The following is an 18229-nucleotide window of genomic DNA, read 5'->3' as shown; positions in this document are numbered from 1 at the left end:
GGTCTTCAATTGGCTAATTACTGGTCTAGTAGTTTTGACTGGCAGTCCATTGAGTCCCAGTGATCCTCAAGGCTCTATCTCCCAAGAACTAGGATTATAAGTACATGACACCATGTAATTTCATTCCTTCTTTCCTTTTCTTCCTTCCCTTCTTTTCCCTTTCTCTTCTTATTCTTTCTTCTTTCTCTCCTCTGTTCCTCTTCCTGTAACACACACGGGGACTTGAATTCTGATCCTCAGGCTTGCAAAGAAAGTTCTTTGAAACTCATATATCTCAGCAGGATGTATTCTTATTCTTTTCTTATTTTTATTCCACTTCTTATTCAAGTAATGTATGTTGGTCATTGGTCTGAGAGGTATTATTTATTTAGTTCACACACAATGGATTTGTTATTGTGGACCAAGTAGCTATTGTGATGTCCGTTTCTGAGGTTATGAGGAATGGAAAATGGCTTAGTGGTTTAAACTGCTTTCTGCTAAGCCTGATGACTTAAGTTATATCCAAGAAACCCACATAGTGGAAAAACAGAACAGTCTCAAATGGTCTTCTGACTTGCACTTGTGCATAGACATGCACACACACACACACACACACACACACACACACACACACACACACACAAATTAAGCAACCAGTAAATTCAAATAAATAATCCTAAGCCAATGGGAAATTAAAACAATTTTCCCAGATCACAGAATCCAACTTTAATATATGTTATATTATTGTAGTGTTTGTATATTGATTATTCATTTAACACACATCAAGTAGTGCTATTGCATAAAATTCTGATTGCCTTTATATAATTGACATTTTTCAAATGCTGTATTTCAACTCTTATTTTTTTAATAATATACTTTTATTTCACCTTCATTGGTATTTTGTCTGCAAGTGTGCTTGTATCATAATGTGCAGCAGAAGCCCTGGAACTGTACTTAAAGACAGGTGTGAGCTGCCATGTGGGTCTGGGGAATTGAACCTAGGTCCTCTGGAAGAGCAACCAGTCCTCTTAACCACTGAGCCATCCCTCCAGCTTCTCAAAACTAATTTTCAACCGAAATCCTATAATTCTTTCTGACAAGTTGGTATTTCCCATTCCAGTCTCCATCTAGCTACACAGTAAAGATTGAAAAATTATTTTTCTGCCTCCATTTTACAGGCCTCTACCAGCATACCCAGTTTAAGTGATACTGGTGGTAGCACCTGGGGTTTTGTGAATGTTAGGTCAGCACTTAATCAGTTGAGCTATATTAATAGTCAAGTCTTTGAATTTTGATTTATGATAATTTATCATAGCAGTGTAATTTGGGGAAGCACTTACATCTCCAGATAATACAACTCTCTGCATACTAGAATAAAATAGAAGAAGTTGCTAACTGATTAAATTCTAAAGGGTTTTCTTTGCCATGTTTTGAGATTGTTTTTGGTGTTTTTTACCTTTAACTTTTAATAATTCTGTTTTGTGGAGGGTAAATGCACATCTTTATGGGCATGTGCATAGAGGTCAAAGGGCAACATTGGGGAAATGGTTTTCTCCTTCTACCTTGTGGGTCCCAGGGACTGAACTCAGATTTGCAGCTTTTACCCACTGAACTATTACACTCCTGATATTTTTTATAGTTCTCACAATGAAAATATTGCAGATGGTATAGAAATAAATGAAGAGCAAAATCCTGAAAATATAGGAATGGTTTGTCATGGTTCATCAATTTTAGACAAATCAAATTTTCTTTAAAAGTCTGGTGAAAGAATGATTATAATTTTTACACATAGTATAGAACCTGATAAACATTTATATTAAGTAATATATTCATGGTGAATTCTCCAGAATAATCACTTATCTGTCACAGAAGTCCTTTAAGCAAGCTGTATGTTACTTGCTTAGTTGATAAACTAAGGATTTGATATTTTGCTGAGAGACTTGATAGCACCCCAGTTTGTAGATATTTAGTCTCAGCCAACAATACTACTTGTATGCATCCTTCTAAGGACTGCAGAAGGATTTAGAAATCCTTGGCCACCAATAAGCATCAGAAACAATTACCAGAGATTCTAAGGACCAGGGAATAGATAGGATTAATCTTGGTAGCCTGAGAAGAACCTGTAAGAGTCATCAAGAGGCAACCTTAGGATTCTGTGGAACATGTCACTTCTCTACTCCTTCTTCTGACTCTGAAGATTTTAGAACTACTGGAAGCATCTTCATAGTGGAGCATTCCTACCTGTAGACCTGGGAGGGTTGGTAGTAATCACTGTAGAAGCAGTGGTCCTCATTGAAGCTGTGGAGATAAATTCTCAGATGATTAGAGTAGAAACTCTATTAGTTTAGAGATATCAGGGAGAGAATGCAGAAGTTGGGTTTAATTTTGTGGTTAAGTCCATGTCCATCACAGGATAGAGATAAGTTAGGCTTGTATCATTTAGAAATTTCCTCTGAAATGAAATATTCATTTCAAAAAGGAGAGGGAAAGCTCATGAGACTTAAAAAAAAGTAAACTTAAAGTCTGTTAAAGCTTAGCTAGGAGATTCTTGAGAGCCCATGATTATAGAAACAGTGAAAAACATTTAAGGGAGAGGACTCTGACCATCTGAGCTGTCTAGAAGATACTCTCTGAGCTGCCTACAAGTCAAGTGGAGAGCTTCAGGATTCCAGATTTTGTGAGGTTTTCAACATGCTAGAGTGGCTGTTGACGATGAAGCAGTCTTTTGGAGTCATCCTTGCTCTTGTGAGTAACCCTAACAAACTCACTGGTTACCCAAGTTGGATGGTAGTGGAATTTATATTAATCAGTTCCCTCTCTGGGATGAGCAGATGTATGTGTGTCACATCTCTCTGGGAAATGTCTAACACCACAGTTTGTGAAGTGAAGATTAATCCTTTCACTTCTTTCATTCCAAAGTCTTGAGAAACATAGGTGTGGTAGATATTTATAAAAAGTGAGAATACTCACGCTTGGTGGTGGTCCCCAGAACTTGATGTGTGTAACCTGCAAAAGAATGAAAGAACAAGTGGAAATAGAGGGGGTACTGATATAGAAGTAAGAGAGAGGAGAATATGGGCTCTTCACTAAACCAAAGTGAAGGTGGCCACTGCTCACCAGCAACATAGAGACTGTTCTGGTCCAGAGTGTAAGGGCCCAGCCTGGTGACATCATAGGTCAGCCTTCTGAGCTCCGAATAAACCATCTTTCTGTCCAGTCCCAGGCCAGTGGGGTCAGGGTGGTGAGTGCAGACAGCATCCACTCCTGTGCCTGCACCATCATTTTCAGATCTGAGAAGGACCAGGGAGAGAATGAATAATAAATGGCTTCCTTAAGAAGGCATCCTAAAATGCTAGGATAGGGCAGGGAGTAGCCTGTAGCAATATATTATTTATGATTTGTTAAAGTTTGACTAAGGATTCAGAAAAGCAAAGTCAGCCACAAGCTATAGAGGTCAGACAGTGGTGGCATATACCTTTAATCACAGAACCAGAGGGCCAAAGGCAGATGGATCTAGATCTGAGTTCATAGCCACACAGGTTTATACAAGATTTAATCAGTCTAAAAGAGTAATGGAGCTCATACCTTTAATCCAAGGACTCATGAGAGGTATTTAAGATAAGGACAGATTCAATATGGGGTATTCATTCCCCAGCCACACAGAGGAAAGGCAACAGTTTGAGACTTGGTGAAGAGCTCATGTATGGATCAGCCCTTTCAACTTGAGCTAGAGCTGAGTGCTATTGTCTGGCTGCTTTGCTTTCTTGATCTTCAGCTTGAACCCGGATATCTGTCTCTGGGTCATTTATTTTTGATGTTATAGTAGCCAGAGTAAATGAAAAGGTTTATAGAGGGCCAGAGAGTTGGATCAACATGTGAGGAATTTTCTACCAGTTCTGATAACTTGGGTTCCATACCTGGGACCCACATGGTGGTACCAATAAATTAAATTATGCTCTGGTTTCCACACGGATTCCATGGTACTGTTGTGTATACACACACCCACTTGCACAAATGCATGCATGCACTAACACATGCATATTGAACAATTTTTAAAAGGGAAAAAATAAAATTGGAAAGGATCAGAAACAAGAGTTAGAGTCTGAGCATATTGATTTCTACTAGAATGAGACAATGAGAAGTCAAGGAGTCATGAATTTTTATCAAATATAAGACTCAAATCTCCACTCTCATGTTCTGGGATCTGAGGAGATCATGTATTTAAGACAAATGAGTCCTGGATTTAGGATTGATAGAAAGTGGAAATGGCAATTTTTGTCTTCACAGTAATCAAAGGACATAATTTGAATTTATTCCAAAGGCAGAAATTGGGATCAGGAATTCAGGCATGATAATCAGGAATAGTTACAATTGTGGGAACAGTCTCCTGGGTATGTAGATTGCTGCAAGGAGGTGGTAGGATTGGGAGATACCCAGTATCAGAACTTCCTCATTTCACCCGAATTGAAGCTATGCAGGACAGTAAGAAGGAAACTCACTAAGTTTCGAGGTCTGACACCCCTTGTCTATAACCTAAAACCCACCTGAGTGAGGTCAGTGTGCAGCCAGAATACAGGGGACCAACACTGGAGTTTTGGAGCAAGGACCTCAGCTGTGGAAGAAGGTTAGAGGAATGGGAATGAGAGGTGAGCAGATAGAGGTGGGGCAGAAGTGAAGATGGCAAGGCACTGGGGCATTTCATTCTTGCAGCCAGGCTGAGATTTCATCTTTTGGGTCACAGGTAGACTCTTCCTGGGGCTTCTGTGACATATAGGCATGGCTTATACCTGTTTGCAGGGCCAGGTACAGTAAGCAGGATTCTCACCAGGTTCTGCAGGATACTCTCAGTGATATTGAACTTTGTCGACCCAGGACGACTCATGTCCTCTTCAAATGCTAAGTTAGTGATGGTGAAGTTGATAGTAAAATGCACCAGGACAGGGCTTGCTGCTGCAGAGGGGTGGGAGAAAGACACACACTAAGTTACTGTTTCTCTCTGAACTTGAGCTTGATGCATCACCTGCATGCATAATCTTGCAGTGAGGAGATTCTTCCTCTAGGAAACAGTTTGCTTGGAATGGAGACCTCACACCAGCTTCAACTAAATTAAAAAGGAATTCTGTGTGTGGGTGACTTCGTAATGAAGAGGAAAGGAAATATATGTGTCTCTCAAGTTGGCAAAATCTCTATAGGTTTCGTCCTTTCCTGGAGTTCCTCTTTTTTTTCTTAATTGTTTTTTATTTTACATATCAATCCCAGTTCCCTCTCCCTCCCTTCCTCTTACCCTGTCTCCCACCCTCCCATCTCCCCCTCCATCTTCCCCTCCCACCCCACCCCCACTCCACATGTAGGGTGATGTCTTCCAGGAGGGGTCATCTAAATCTATCAAGTTATTTGGAGTAGGGACTAGGCCTTCTCTCCTGTCTCTAGGTTAAGGCAGTTATCCCTCCATGGGGAATGTGTTCCCAAAGACCTTTTGTGCACCAGGGATACATCCTGGTTCCACTGTCTGAGGTCCCTTAGACTGCCCAGGCCTTCTAACTGAGACCCAAGTTCAGGGGATCTGAGTCAGTCCCATGCTGGTTTCCCAGCTGTAAGTCTGGGGCCCATTAGCTCCTCCTTGTTCAGGTCAGGTGTCTCTAGGTGTTTCTGTAGCCTGGTCTTGTCCTGGAGTTCCTCTTTAAAGCCAATTCTTTTCTGAAGTCTCCATATTTACTAACTTAATTCTTCAATGAAGACTGTGCCAGAATTTATTTATATGTTTGTTTGTTTAGTGATGACTCTGTGTGTGTGTGTGTGTGTGTGTGTGTGTGTGTGTGTGTGTGCGTGCCAAAGCATGGATGTGAAGATCAGAGGAAATCTTTTAGAAACTGATTCCCTCCTTTCACCATGTAGTCCCCGGAATAAAAATCAGTCCATCATATTTGGCAGCAAACACCTTTACTCCCTAAGTCATCTTAGCCAACTGTTCATATGTAGTATGTCAGATCATGTTTGAAGTTCTTTGCTTATATTAGACTGATTGTTTGCCCTGGACAAAGTCTTGTAATGCAATGAAGTCAGCATGAAAATGGAAGACAAATGTAAAAACTCCATCAAATTATGAAGGCTTTGTTTCCAAGACACACAATCTGTAAGTGGAAGGAAATACATTGCAGTCATTATGTTTTCTAAGCACTCGGCCTATGTGAGGTTGTGCTCTTACATTAGATATTATTTTCTTATTAATGTGAATGTAGCCATATATGACAGTGCATGCTCATATACACGTGCATGTGTGTGAAGGCCAGAGGAACAACCTTGGGTGTCACCCTCAGGAAAACCTACTTCCCTTTCAATGGTGACCTCATTGGCCTGAAGCTCACCATCTGTCCAATGAGGTCCAGGGATTTGCTTTATTTTGCCTCTATGTTTTGAAATTTCAAGTCTTACAACTATATATGGCCATTTTACATGGGTTTAAGGAATGAAACTGAGGTTCTGGTTACAAGCCAAGAGTTACTCCTCTACTGCTGAGTTGGTGTTTGGCACAGTGACCACTATATACTTCAGTTTTCACCTAGCAGTTCTCACCTGGCTTGGGCTCTTCAAAGGACTGGGAAAGGATTGAAAACTATAGACTGAATAAGGGTTTCATAAATGAAGTTTTAGAAGATGTCTTGGGACATTGGGTCTGGTATTTAAGGAACTGTCAGGGAACTGAGATGTGTCACCAGCTCCATCCCTCCTTCTGCCTGCTGCAATTATAGGAACATCTTCAGAGAGAAAATTCCTACCTGTGGGACTGGAGACAGGAGTTGTCATCCTGCTAGAAATGGTGGTCACCACAGAAGCTGGGAATTAAAAAAAAATACCAGCTGTTTAGAGTGAAAATCCTTTTGTTCAAGAAACCAGAAGATAGCGCACATGCCAGAGTCTTTGATATAATGTGCCGATATGCATGTGCACATGGAGGCCAGAGGACAACATCTCACGTCATTCTTTATATAAATTATTTTATTTTAATTTATGTGTAGTGGTGTTGTGCTACATCGTGTTTATGCAACATATGCATGCCTGGTGCTCAGGGAGACCAGAAAAGGACATCTAATTCTCTAGAACTGGAGTTAGATGGTTGAGAGCCATCCCATGGGTATGTGGAATAGAAGCCAGGACCTCTGGAAGAACAGCCAACACTGTTAACTGCTGAGTTATCTCTCCAACCCCACAGGTATTGTTCTCCCTCAAGCGCTCTCTACTTTGTGTTTTGAGCCCAAGGTGTAAGGGCCTCGCTGAATAATATCATTGGTCAGCTTTCTCAGTTCCCAGTACACCACTCATTGTCCAGACCAGGCTACACACCTGTGAATCCCCAATTCAATTAGGCTGGCTGACCAGTAAACCCCATATATGCTCCTATTTACTCTTACAACTAGGATTACAGAAGTGCACCAATATACCAGGTTTTTTCCATGGGTGCTAGGGGTCAAACTTCAGACCTGATGAAAGCACTTTACTGTCTAACCCTAACTTAGGAAAAGGGCATGTTTCTGTACTTTCAAAGCTGGAGAGGGGCAACAGGGATGAAATGTAGGGCTTTTGTTTTTATTTCAGGGGTTTGTGACTTATGGCATAGGAGATACTTACAGAGTCTCATAATACTCACTCATGGATGTGTTGGGAAGGATCTGGTATGTATAACCTGAGGCAATAATATAAAAGAGAGAATGGGGGTGGGGTGAGGAAGTGGAGGCTGAAAGGGGAGGATTATGCTGTGCAATACAACACATGTGGTCTCTGCTCACCATTGATGTAAAGACTGTTCTGGTCTAAGGTGTAAGGGCCCAGCTGGGTGACATCATTGGTGAGCTTGCGCAATTCCCAGTACACCTGCTCATTGTCCAGCTCAGATCCAGTGGGGTCTGGATGGTGACTACAGATGGCATCTACTCCTGTGGCTGCTTCATCTTTCTCAGGCCTGACAAGGATAGATGAGAAGAATGATGATACAGAGATTGCCTAGTAAGCATCTTGAGATGATGGGGACAGAATGAGAAGGAGCCATAGGGAGATGAGATGACTGGTATAGAGATGATATATCAAGCTTAGAATTTCTGAATGTACTGACTTCCAGTAGCCTTTGAATGAGCAGACATGGAGTAAAGATCTATTGAATGTTAGACACTAATCTACATTGTCATAGTGTGAAGAACAGGGAGCTCATATTTAAGACAGATATGGGTTTGGGAATTAATGCAAAGGGAAAAGGCTTTGATGTATGTGCTGGTTAGCTTTAGCTATCAACCTGGATAACCTGGAAGAGAGTTTAAGTGGGTGATTATCTCCATTGGGTTGACCTGTGGTCATGTTTGTAGGGGTTGGTATTAATGAAGCTAATTAATGTGGGAATAACTAGCCCATTGTGATCAGCACCATTCCCTAAGCAGTGGATCCTGAACTGTATAAGAATGGAGAAGTCAAGGTGAGTATAGGCGAAAGAGAATCTCTGTTTTTATTTCTCTCTGTTCTTGATTGTGGTGTGACTGTCTCAATCATCAGCTGCTGTGACTTTCAATTATGGACTATTAATTGAATGTTTGAGCTGAAGTAAACCACTTCTCCTCTAAGTTTCTTTTGGTTAAGGTGTTTTGTCACAGTGACAGAAATGAAACTAGAACAGAATCTTAAGAGAAATTCTGGGGATAGAATTTAAAGCTGCTTTTGTTCAGCACTGAGTAAATGAAAGTGGGGATTCAGAACAGAGGAACAGGAAAAGGCCATCAACCTACTAAAGGTCTGTAGGCTGTGGGGATGATTCAAGTGGCAGTTGTTGGATTAGGGGACACCTTGGAAGTTGTGTCTAGTGCTTTCTAAAGTCCACACGGGCAATGTACAGACAGGAGGAAAGGAAGAAAGCCAACCACACTTTGGGTTTGTAACACATTCAGGATCTCTGGCTTCCCCCCCCCCCAGGACTCACCTGAGTGAGATCAGTCTGCAGCCAGAATACAGGAGGCTGATTTTTGTTTTATTGAACAAAGGCCAGAGCTGTGGGGAAAGGGTAGAAGGCTGTGAATATAAGAACTGAGGGGATGCAAACTTTTTTTGAGATGTGTGGAGCTAGCATCTGTGAGCAAAGATGGAATTTGTGGAACAAGGTTAAGGATGGTGTGTCCTTCTTGCAGTGTGTGGTCTAGCTGATAGGCATGGTTTAATGTGTGGGAAATTCTGCACATATTGGACAGAGCTCTTACCAATCTTTGTAGGATTCTCTCAGTGGCATTAAACTTCCAAGATCCAGGGCGATGCATGCCCTCTTCGTACTTGAGGTTAGTGATGGTGAAGTTGACTGTGAAGTGCACCAGAGGTGAGACTGGCACTAGAGTGGGGGTGGGAGAAAGACATACAGAGCTGAAGCATCTGCTGTGAACTTGGGTACCTTTCAGCACGATACTCTTTCTATTGGACCACAGCTTTCCCAGGGAAGGGAATAAATCCAGCATCAACTGTCCTGTATTAAGCATGTGTAGGATTTCTCTGTGGGGGTTAGTACCCTATGGTACAGAAACTAATCACATCAGACCCTGTGCTGATAAAATTCTAATACGCAAGGGCCCTGCTTGGAGCTTCCTGAGGACTGGCAACTGTATACAGAGGGGCCTTCCCAGAGTCTGCCAGCTTCCTGGTTCCACCTCAACCTATGGTAGGAGATAAGCTAGGGCCTGTTTCTGGCCTGCTATCCAGGGTCCTGCTTGGAGCCTCCTGAGGCATGGGGCCAGGCAAACTGGCCTGCCAAGAGTCTGCCAGCATCCTGGTTCTGCCTCAGCACAAGGAGGGAGCCTGATTTCCTGTGCCCTGCTCAGAGACTCCTGAGGTCTGGGAACTGTGCACAGGGTAACCCATCCCAGTCTACCAGCCCATCCTCAGTCTGCCAGTGCCCTAATCCGATTTTCACCCACTGGAAAAGGAGAGCCATGAGAGTATTGGAACTGTTTGCACTCACTGGAAGAGAACCTTCTCTAAAATCGACCACATACTCAGCAACATAGGAAACCTCAATAGGTACAAAAAAAAAAAAAAAAAAAAAAAAAAAAAAAAAAGAATAACCCCCTGTATCTTACCAGACCATCATGATCTAAAGTTAGAATTCAACAATACAAATTACAGAAACCCTACAAATTCATGGAGATGGAACAATGTGCAATTGCATTATTCTTGGGTCAAGGAAGAAATAAAGAAAGAAATTAAAGACTTCCTAGAATTCAATGAGAATGAAGACAACATACTCTGCTTTATGGAACACTTTGAAAGCAGTACTAAGAGGAAAGTTCATAGCACTAAGTGCCCACATGAAGAAATTGGAGAATAGTCGCGTTAGAGAATTCACAGCACAACTGAAAGCCCTAGAACAAAAGGAAGCAAACTTACCCCAGAGGAGTAGATGCCAGGAAAAAATCAATTTGAGAGTTGAAAACAATAAAGTAGAAACTAGGAAAACAATTCAAAGAATCAATGTAACTAAGAGTTGGTTATTTGAGAAAATCAACAAGATAGAATAACTTTTATCCAAACTAGCCAAAAGGCAGAGAGAGAACATGCAAATTAATAAAATCAGAAATGAAAAGGGAGACATACAACAGACACTGAGGAAATACAGAGACTCTTCAGGTCATACTTTGAAAACCTGTACTTCACAAAATTCAAATATTCAAAGGAAATGAACAAATTTCAGGATAACTATCACTTAACAAATTAAATTGAGAACAGATAAGCAATTTAAATAGACCTATAACCCCTAATGAAATAGAAGCAGTCATCACAAGCCTCCCAACCAAAAAAAAGAAAAAACAATCCCAGGGCCAGATAGCTTCAGTGCAGAAATTCAAAGAAGAGCTAATATCAATACTCTTCAAAGTGTTCCACACAATAGTTGCAGAAGGATCATTGCCAAACTCTTTTTTCAATGCTACACTTACCTTTGTACCCAAGCAACACTAAGCCATAACTAAGAAAAAGAACTACAGACCAATATCCCTCACGAACATTGATGCTAAAATACTGGCAAGAAGAATCCAAGAACAAATCAGAGAAATCATCATCCATGTTCAAGTAGGCTTGTTCCCAGGGATTCAGGGATGGTTCAACATACTAAAACCTATCAATGTAATAAACCATATGAACAAACTGAAAAAGAAAAATCATATGATCATCTCACTAGATGCTGAAAAAGACTTTGACAAAATCCAACAGTCCTTCATGATAAAGGACTTGGGGAGATCAGAGATAGCAGGAACACACCTAAACATAATGAAAGCAATATACAGTAAACCAACAGCCAACATAAAACAAAATGGAGAGAAACTTAGTGCAATTCCTCTAAAATCAGGAACAAGACAAGGCTGTCCACTCTCCATTTCCCTTCAATATTTTACTTGAAGTTCTAGCTAGAGCAATAAGACAACAAAAGGCGATCAAGGAGATATAAATTGGAAAGGAAGAAGTTCAACTTTCACCATTTTCAGATGATATGATAGTTTACAAATGAAAATCTCTACCTGGGAACACCTACAGCTGATGAAAACCTTCAACAAAGTGGCAGGATACAAGACTAAGTTTAAAAAAAAAAAATCAGCTGCTCCATTATATTCAGGTGATAAAGGGGCTGAGAAAAAAAATCAGAGAATCATATCCTTTTAGAATAGCCATAAACAAGATAAAGTATCTTGGGGTAATGCTGACAAAACAAGTGAAAGACCTATATGACAAGAACTTTGTGTCTTTAAAGAAAGAAATTAAAGGAGATACCAGAAAATGGAAAGATTTCCCATTCTCTTGGATAGGTAGGATCAATGTAGTAAAAAATAGCTACCTTGAAAAAAGCAGATTCAATACAACCCCATCAAAATCCCAGCACAAAAGTATAATACTCAAGTTTATATGGGAAAACAAAGGACCCAGGGTAGCCAAAATAACCTAGTAAAATAAAGGAACTTCAAGAGGCATCACTATCCTTTACTTCAACCTCTACAATAGAGCTATAATCCTGAAAACAGCTTGGTATTGGCACAAAAAATAGACAGGTAGACCAATGGAATCAAATCAAAAATCCTGATGTTAGTCCAACTATCTAAAAACACCTGATGTTTTACAAAATAGCTAAAAGTATACAATGGGAGGAGGAAAGCATCTTCAACAAATGGTGCTGGCATAACTGGATGCTGGTGTGTAGAAGACTGCAGATAGACCCATGTCTATTACCATGCACAAAACTTAAGTTCAAATGTATCAAAGACCTCAGCATGATTTCAGGCACACCGAACCTATTAGAAGAGAAAGCGGGAGGTACATTTGAACAAATTGGTACAGGAGACTGCTTCATCAACCTAACACCAGCAGCACAGATACTGAGATTGACAATTAATAAATGGGACCTCCTGAAACTGAGAAGCATCTGTAAGGCAAAGGACACAGTCAACAAGACAAAAAGGTAGCCCACTGAGTGGGAAAAGATCTTCCCCAACCCTATTCTGACAGAGGACTGATTACCAAACTATACAAAGAACTCAAGTATCTAGTCACCAAAACTCTAAATAATCCAATTAAAAAGTAGGGTACAGAACTGAATAGAGAAGACTCAATAGAGTAATCCAAAATGGCTGAAAGACCCTTAAGAAAATGCTCCACATCCTAAGCCATCAGGGAAATGCAAATCTTACTCCTAACACAATGGCTAAAATAAACAACTCCAAAGGCAGTTTATGCTTGAGTGGATGTGGAGAAAGGGGAACACTCCTCCACTGCTGGTGGGAGTGTAAACTTGTAAAGCTATTTTGGAGACTAGTGTGGCACTTCCTCAGGAACATGGGAATTAGTCTATCACAGGTTCAGGCAATTCCATTCTAAGACATATACCCAAAAGATGCACATCTATGCAACAAAGACATCTGTTCAGTTATGTTCATAGCAGCATTATGTGTAATAGTTAAAACCTGAAAACAACCTAGATTCTCCACCCCTAAAGAATATGTGGCACATTTGCACAATGGAATACTACTCAGTGGAAGAAAAAAAAAACAACAAAAGAAACAAAACAAACAAACGATGGAATCTTGAAAATAGCAGAATTGCAGGCAAATGGATGGAACTAGAAGAAACCATCCTGAATGAGGTAACCCAGCCACAAAAAGAGGAACATGGTCTGTATTCACTCATACATGTATTTTAGACATAGATCACCTGCCTACAATTGACACCACCAGAGAAGCTGGATATAAGGAGGACCCTAAGGGAGTCATATAAGTTCCCCCACAGAAGGGGAAAAGGACAAAATTTCCTGAGCATATTTGGAGCAGTGTGAAACAAGGAGTGGAGATGGAGTTAGGAAAACAGAAAAGGGAACTAGAGAACATAAGGGACCAGAAAGTTTGAGTTGGGGGATGAATAGAGGAGAGCAAGAATAGAGATACCATTATAAAGGGAGCCATTATAGCTTTGAAAAGAAATTTGACACTAGAAAAATGTCCAGAGACCTACAAGGATGACCTCATCTAACAATCTGAGCAATAGTGGAGAGGCTACCTTAAGTGACCTTCCCTGATTATTTAATTGATAACTAATTTATATGTCATCTTAGAGCCCTCATCTAGTAGCTGATGGAAACAGAAGCAGACACCCATGACTAAACACTGAGCCAAACTCCTTGAATCTGGTTGCAGAGAGTGAGGAGTGATGAGCAAGTGGCTCAAGACCGGGCTACAGAAACCCACAGAGACAGCTGACCTGAACAAAGGGGAGCTTATGGACTCCAGACTAATAGCTGGGAAGTCAACATAGGACTGAGCCAGACCCCCTGAACATGAGTCTCATTTAAAAGTCCTGGGAAGTCTATTGGACCTCTGACTGTGGAACCAGGATGTATAACCGGTGCAGATAAAGACTTCAGAAGCACATTCCCCATAGAGGTATACTCCCTTAACCTAGACACAGGAGAGAGGCCCTAGGCCCTACAGGAAATGACAGATTTTGATGTTCTCTTCTAAAAAACACCACTCTCCCTGTGGAGTGGGTAGGGAATGGTATAGGAGGGGATTCAGGGGCCATGGGAGGATGGGAAGGAGAGGGAACTGGGATCAATATGTAACATAAGAAAAAAATAATAAAAAAGTAAGAAATGAGTAAATAGGAAAGGATAGAATACAAATTGGCTTTACATAAAGATTTCCACTTGAGAGAAATTTATGGATATGATAAATTACAGACTTTTCAGATAAAGGTAATTTCATAAACCAAAAGAAAACCCCAGAATTCCAAGAGCATCACATATAGCAGCCCTGTATGTAGGAAGATGTGAACTATGGGAAATTGGGTTAAAGCGGTATGGCTAGACAGATGGATGAAATGTACAGAATGCAAATGGCTGTGGCTTGTAGACATCACACCCAGTTGATCCAAGAACTCACAGCTCAAGATTTCTCATTGTTTTCTCCATGGTCTAATCTAGTGAGTGTCTCTGAAAGCCTCCTTTCTTACTTTCTTCTCGATTTTCAGTATTTGTTCCACACAGTTCTCCAGATAGTCTTGTTAACCCCCCGCATTGCAAACCACCTCTAGGATTCCACCAGGACCAACTGTAATTACTGTCACAACAGGTCTCTTTTATACCACATCCAGCCTCTCTACCTGTTGTGCTTTGAATAATAATGACCCCCATAGTATCATGTATTTGAATTCTTAGTCACCAGAGTGTAGAACTATTTTAAAAGGACTAAGGAACTACATGTAAAGGTTTGTCTGCCATAATTGAAGGAGAAAAACTTTCTGTGATAGTCATAGCCTAAAAGAATCATATACCACAGAATTAACTAACCTTGGCTCATAGGAGCTCACAAAGTCTGAACCAACAACCAGGGAGCCTGCAAGGGGCTGACATAGGCCCTCTGCATATATGTGACAGTTTTAAAGCTTAGTATTCTCATGGGACTGTTAACAGTGGGAACAGGGCTGTTTCTATCTTTTTACTGACTTTTGGGATCCTCTTGTTCATATTGGGTTGCCTTGACCAGCCTTAACACAAGAAGTGCTTAATCTTAGCACAACTTGATATGCCATGTTTTACTGATATACATGGGAGGTCTGCCCTTTTCTGAACAGAAACAGAGAAGGAGGATTGGAAGGGGGGCAAAGGGGAGAAGATGGGGAGGGGAAACTGTGGTCAGGATGTGAAATAAATAAATTTTAAAAATCATATCCAACAAACCAAACCTAAAGAAAGTACAGGAACACTTCAGATTGAAAAAAAGAATGAACATAGTAGAGAAACTGTGGGGAAAATTATACAAATTATACAAATATAATTATACAAATACAAAGTCCTACTGAAAACACAAACAACTTCAAAAATCAACAATGTGTTGGCCACAATTTAACATAAGCATTTTAATAATAACTTTAAATATTAGTGACTTAATTTTTTCAATAAAAAGACATGAGGGAATTGATTGGATAAAGGAACAATGTCCCTTTATTTGTTTTCTACAAGAAACACATCTCACTTTCAAAGATAGGTACCACCTTAGAGTAAAAGGATGTATAAAAAAAGCAAAACAAACAAACAAACAAAAATCAAATGGGACCAAGACACAAGCAGGCAGGCATTGTTATCTTAAGAAAAATAGACTTCAAATTGAAATCAATCAGAAGTGATAAAGAGTAGCTCTTCTTTCTCATCAAGGGAATACTTAAGCAAGAAGTCATTACTATCTCAAATATATATATACCAAACTCTGAGGTGCTCAATTTCATAGAAATACAGAAAGTACAACTGTATTTAAAAACACAGATTAGCACAGGTGTTGAAGGACCTATCCCACATGCATGAACTGATTTTTTGGAGCCCATTCCTTATGGTAGGATACTTTGCTCAACCTTGATATAGCAGGGAGGGACTTGGTCCTGTCTCAGCTTGGTGTGCCAGCCTTTGTTGAGTACCCAAGGAAATCCTTATCCCCTTTGAGGAGTAGATAGGGGTGGAAAGGCAGGGAGATGGAGGATGAGAGAAGGGGAGGGGGGGAACTGGGGTGGGTATGTAAAATGAAAAGTAAATATTTTTAAATTAAAAAATTTTCTGGCCAAGTGATGGTGGCACATGCTTTTAGTCCCAGTGCTCACAAGACAGAGACAGGTAGATCTCTATGAGTTTAAGTCGATCCTGGTCTACAAAGCCAATTCAAGGACAAGCTGCAAAGCTACACAGAGAAACCCTGTCTCAAAAGAAAAAAAAAACCTAACAGAAAATTCAGGACCCTATGAACAGACCAAACCTATAAATAATTGGAATAGAAGAAGGACAAGAATCCCAGCTCAAAAACCTAGAGAAAAATTTTAACAAAATCAAGAAAGAAAATTTCTCCAACCTAAAGAAAGGCATGCTATAAGGGTACAAGAAGCTTACAGAACTCTAAATATATTGGATTAGAAAGAAAATCCCTAATCAAACCACTAAACATACAGAACAAGGAAAGAATATTGAAAGTGCCAAGGGCTATGTAGCATAAAGGCAGACCTATTAGAATCACACCTAACTCTTCAATGGATGCTCTAAAATCAAGATGGGCCTGGACTGATGACCTGAAGATTCTAAGAGACTACAGATACCAGCCCAGACTACTATACCCAACAACACTGTCAATCACCATAGATGGAGAAAACAAGATATTTCATAACAAAGTCAAATGTGAAATATCTATCCATAAATTCAGCCCTACAGAAGGTACTAGAAAGGAAGCTCCAATGCAAGAAGCTTAACCACACCAACAAAAACAGGCAATGCATAATCTCACTACAGCAAATCTCAAAGAAGACACACACACACACACACACACACACACACACACACACACAGAGAGAGAGAGAGAGAGAGAGAGAGAGAGAGAGAGAGAGAGAAACACTACCACTACCACCAATAACAAAATAACAGAAATTAACAATCATTGGTCATTAATATCTTTCAATATCATTGGACTCAATTCCCCAATAAAAAGACACAGAATAACAGAATGGATTAAAACCAATATCCATCTTTCTGCTGCATACAAGAAACATATCTCAATATCAAAGACAGATATCACCTCAGAATAAAGGGTTGGAAAAAGATTTTCTAAGTAAATGAACTTGAAAAACAAGCTTGTGTAGCTACTCTAATATCTAACAAAATGGACTTCAAACCAAAATTAATCAAAAGAGAGGGAAAACATTTCATTCTCATCAAAGAAAAAGTTCACCAAGATCACATTTCACTTTTTAACATCTATGCTCCAAATGCAAGGGTACTCACATTTTAAAAAGGTTCATTACTAACGCTGCAATCACACATTGTACTAAAGCTCCTCATACACTAACAGTGGGAGACTCCAATACCCAACTCCCACCAATGGACAGGCCATCCAGATGAAATGTAAACAGAGAAATAACGGAGCTAATAGATGTTATAAATCAAAAGGACCTAACAAATACCATTGAACATTTTATCCAAATACAAAAGCATATACCTTATTCTCAGTACTTCATAGAACATTCACCAAATTGACCACATAGCATAAAACAAGTCTAAACAGATATAAGAAAATTGAACTAACCTCATCCTATGAGGTCACCACAGATTAAAACTGGATGTCAACAAGAACAGAAACAATAGAAAGTCTACACCTCCTGAAAATGGAACAACTAATGCATCAATGGAGAAATAAAGATATCATTTAAAAACTTCCTAGAATTCGATGAAAGTGAATGCACAACATGCACAAACTTATGGGGCATAAAAAAGCAGTGTTAATAGGAAAGTTTATAGCACTAAGTGCCTTCATAAAGAAATTGAAGAGATCCCATACTAGCATTTTAACAGCTTATCTGAGAGCTATAGAAAAAAAAAGAAGAAGAAAAGAAAAAGAAAAAGAAATGGGTGCTCTAATCATGGAGGAGGGAGGAAGATAAATGCAGAAGAATGTAAAACTATGTCTGAAAAAGTCACAAAATAACTATACTATTAGCTACATACCTAAAATTTACCTATATTGCACATAAATAATGGTATAGATACACATACATAATTGAATGAAATTTTCTCTTGTGGACTGACAATGCTCCCTTCAAAAACAAGACTACTCAACAAAGTCACCAATATTATGCATAAGAAGCCCCCCTTTGAGTTGTTGGTCAGAATTTTCCATTGAAAACCATAGCCATTTCCTTTGGTTTCTCCCCTCCCCTTGCCACA

The 18229-nt window shown here is 39.8% G+C and overlaps 1 protein-coding gene across 1 annotated transcript in view; it reads right to left on the bottom strand.

Moving 5' to 3' along the window:
• The window catches only part of LOC127233096 (mucin-16-like), a 138815-nt gene that overhangs the window by 80891 nt on the left and 39695 nt on the right, over window positions 1-18229 (bottom strand). Inside the window, 7 exon segments of the mRNA XM_051199507.1 lie at window positions 2950-2985; window positions 3097-3269; window positions 4767-4929; window positions 6756-6812; window positions 7764-7936; window positions 8939-9006; window positions 9213-9337. Of these exon segments, the coding sequence (XP_051055464.1) occupies window positions 2950-2985; window positions 3097-3269; window positions 4767-4929; window positions 6756-6812; window positions 7764-7936; window positions 8939-9006; window positions 9213-9337 (795 nt within the window).

Source organism: Phodopus roborovskii, unplaced genomic scaffold (genome assembly GCF_943737965.1).
Source record: "Phodopus roborovskii unplaced genomic scaffold, PHOROB, whole genome shotgun sequence".
Taxonomy (NCBI): Eukaryota; Metazoa; Chordata; class Mammalia; order Rodentia; family Cricetidae; genus Phodopus; species Phodopus roborovskii.
This window is presented reverse-complemented; position numbering and strand designations above follow the sequence as displayed.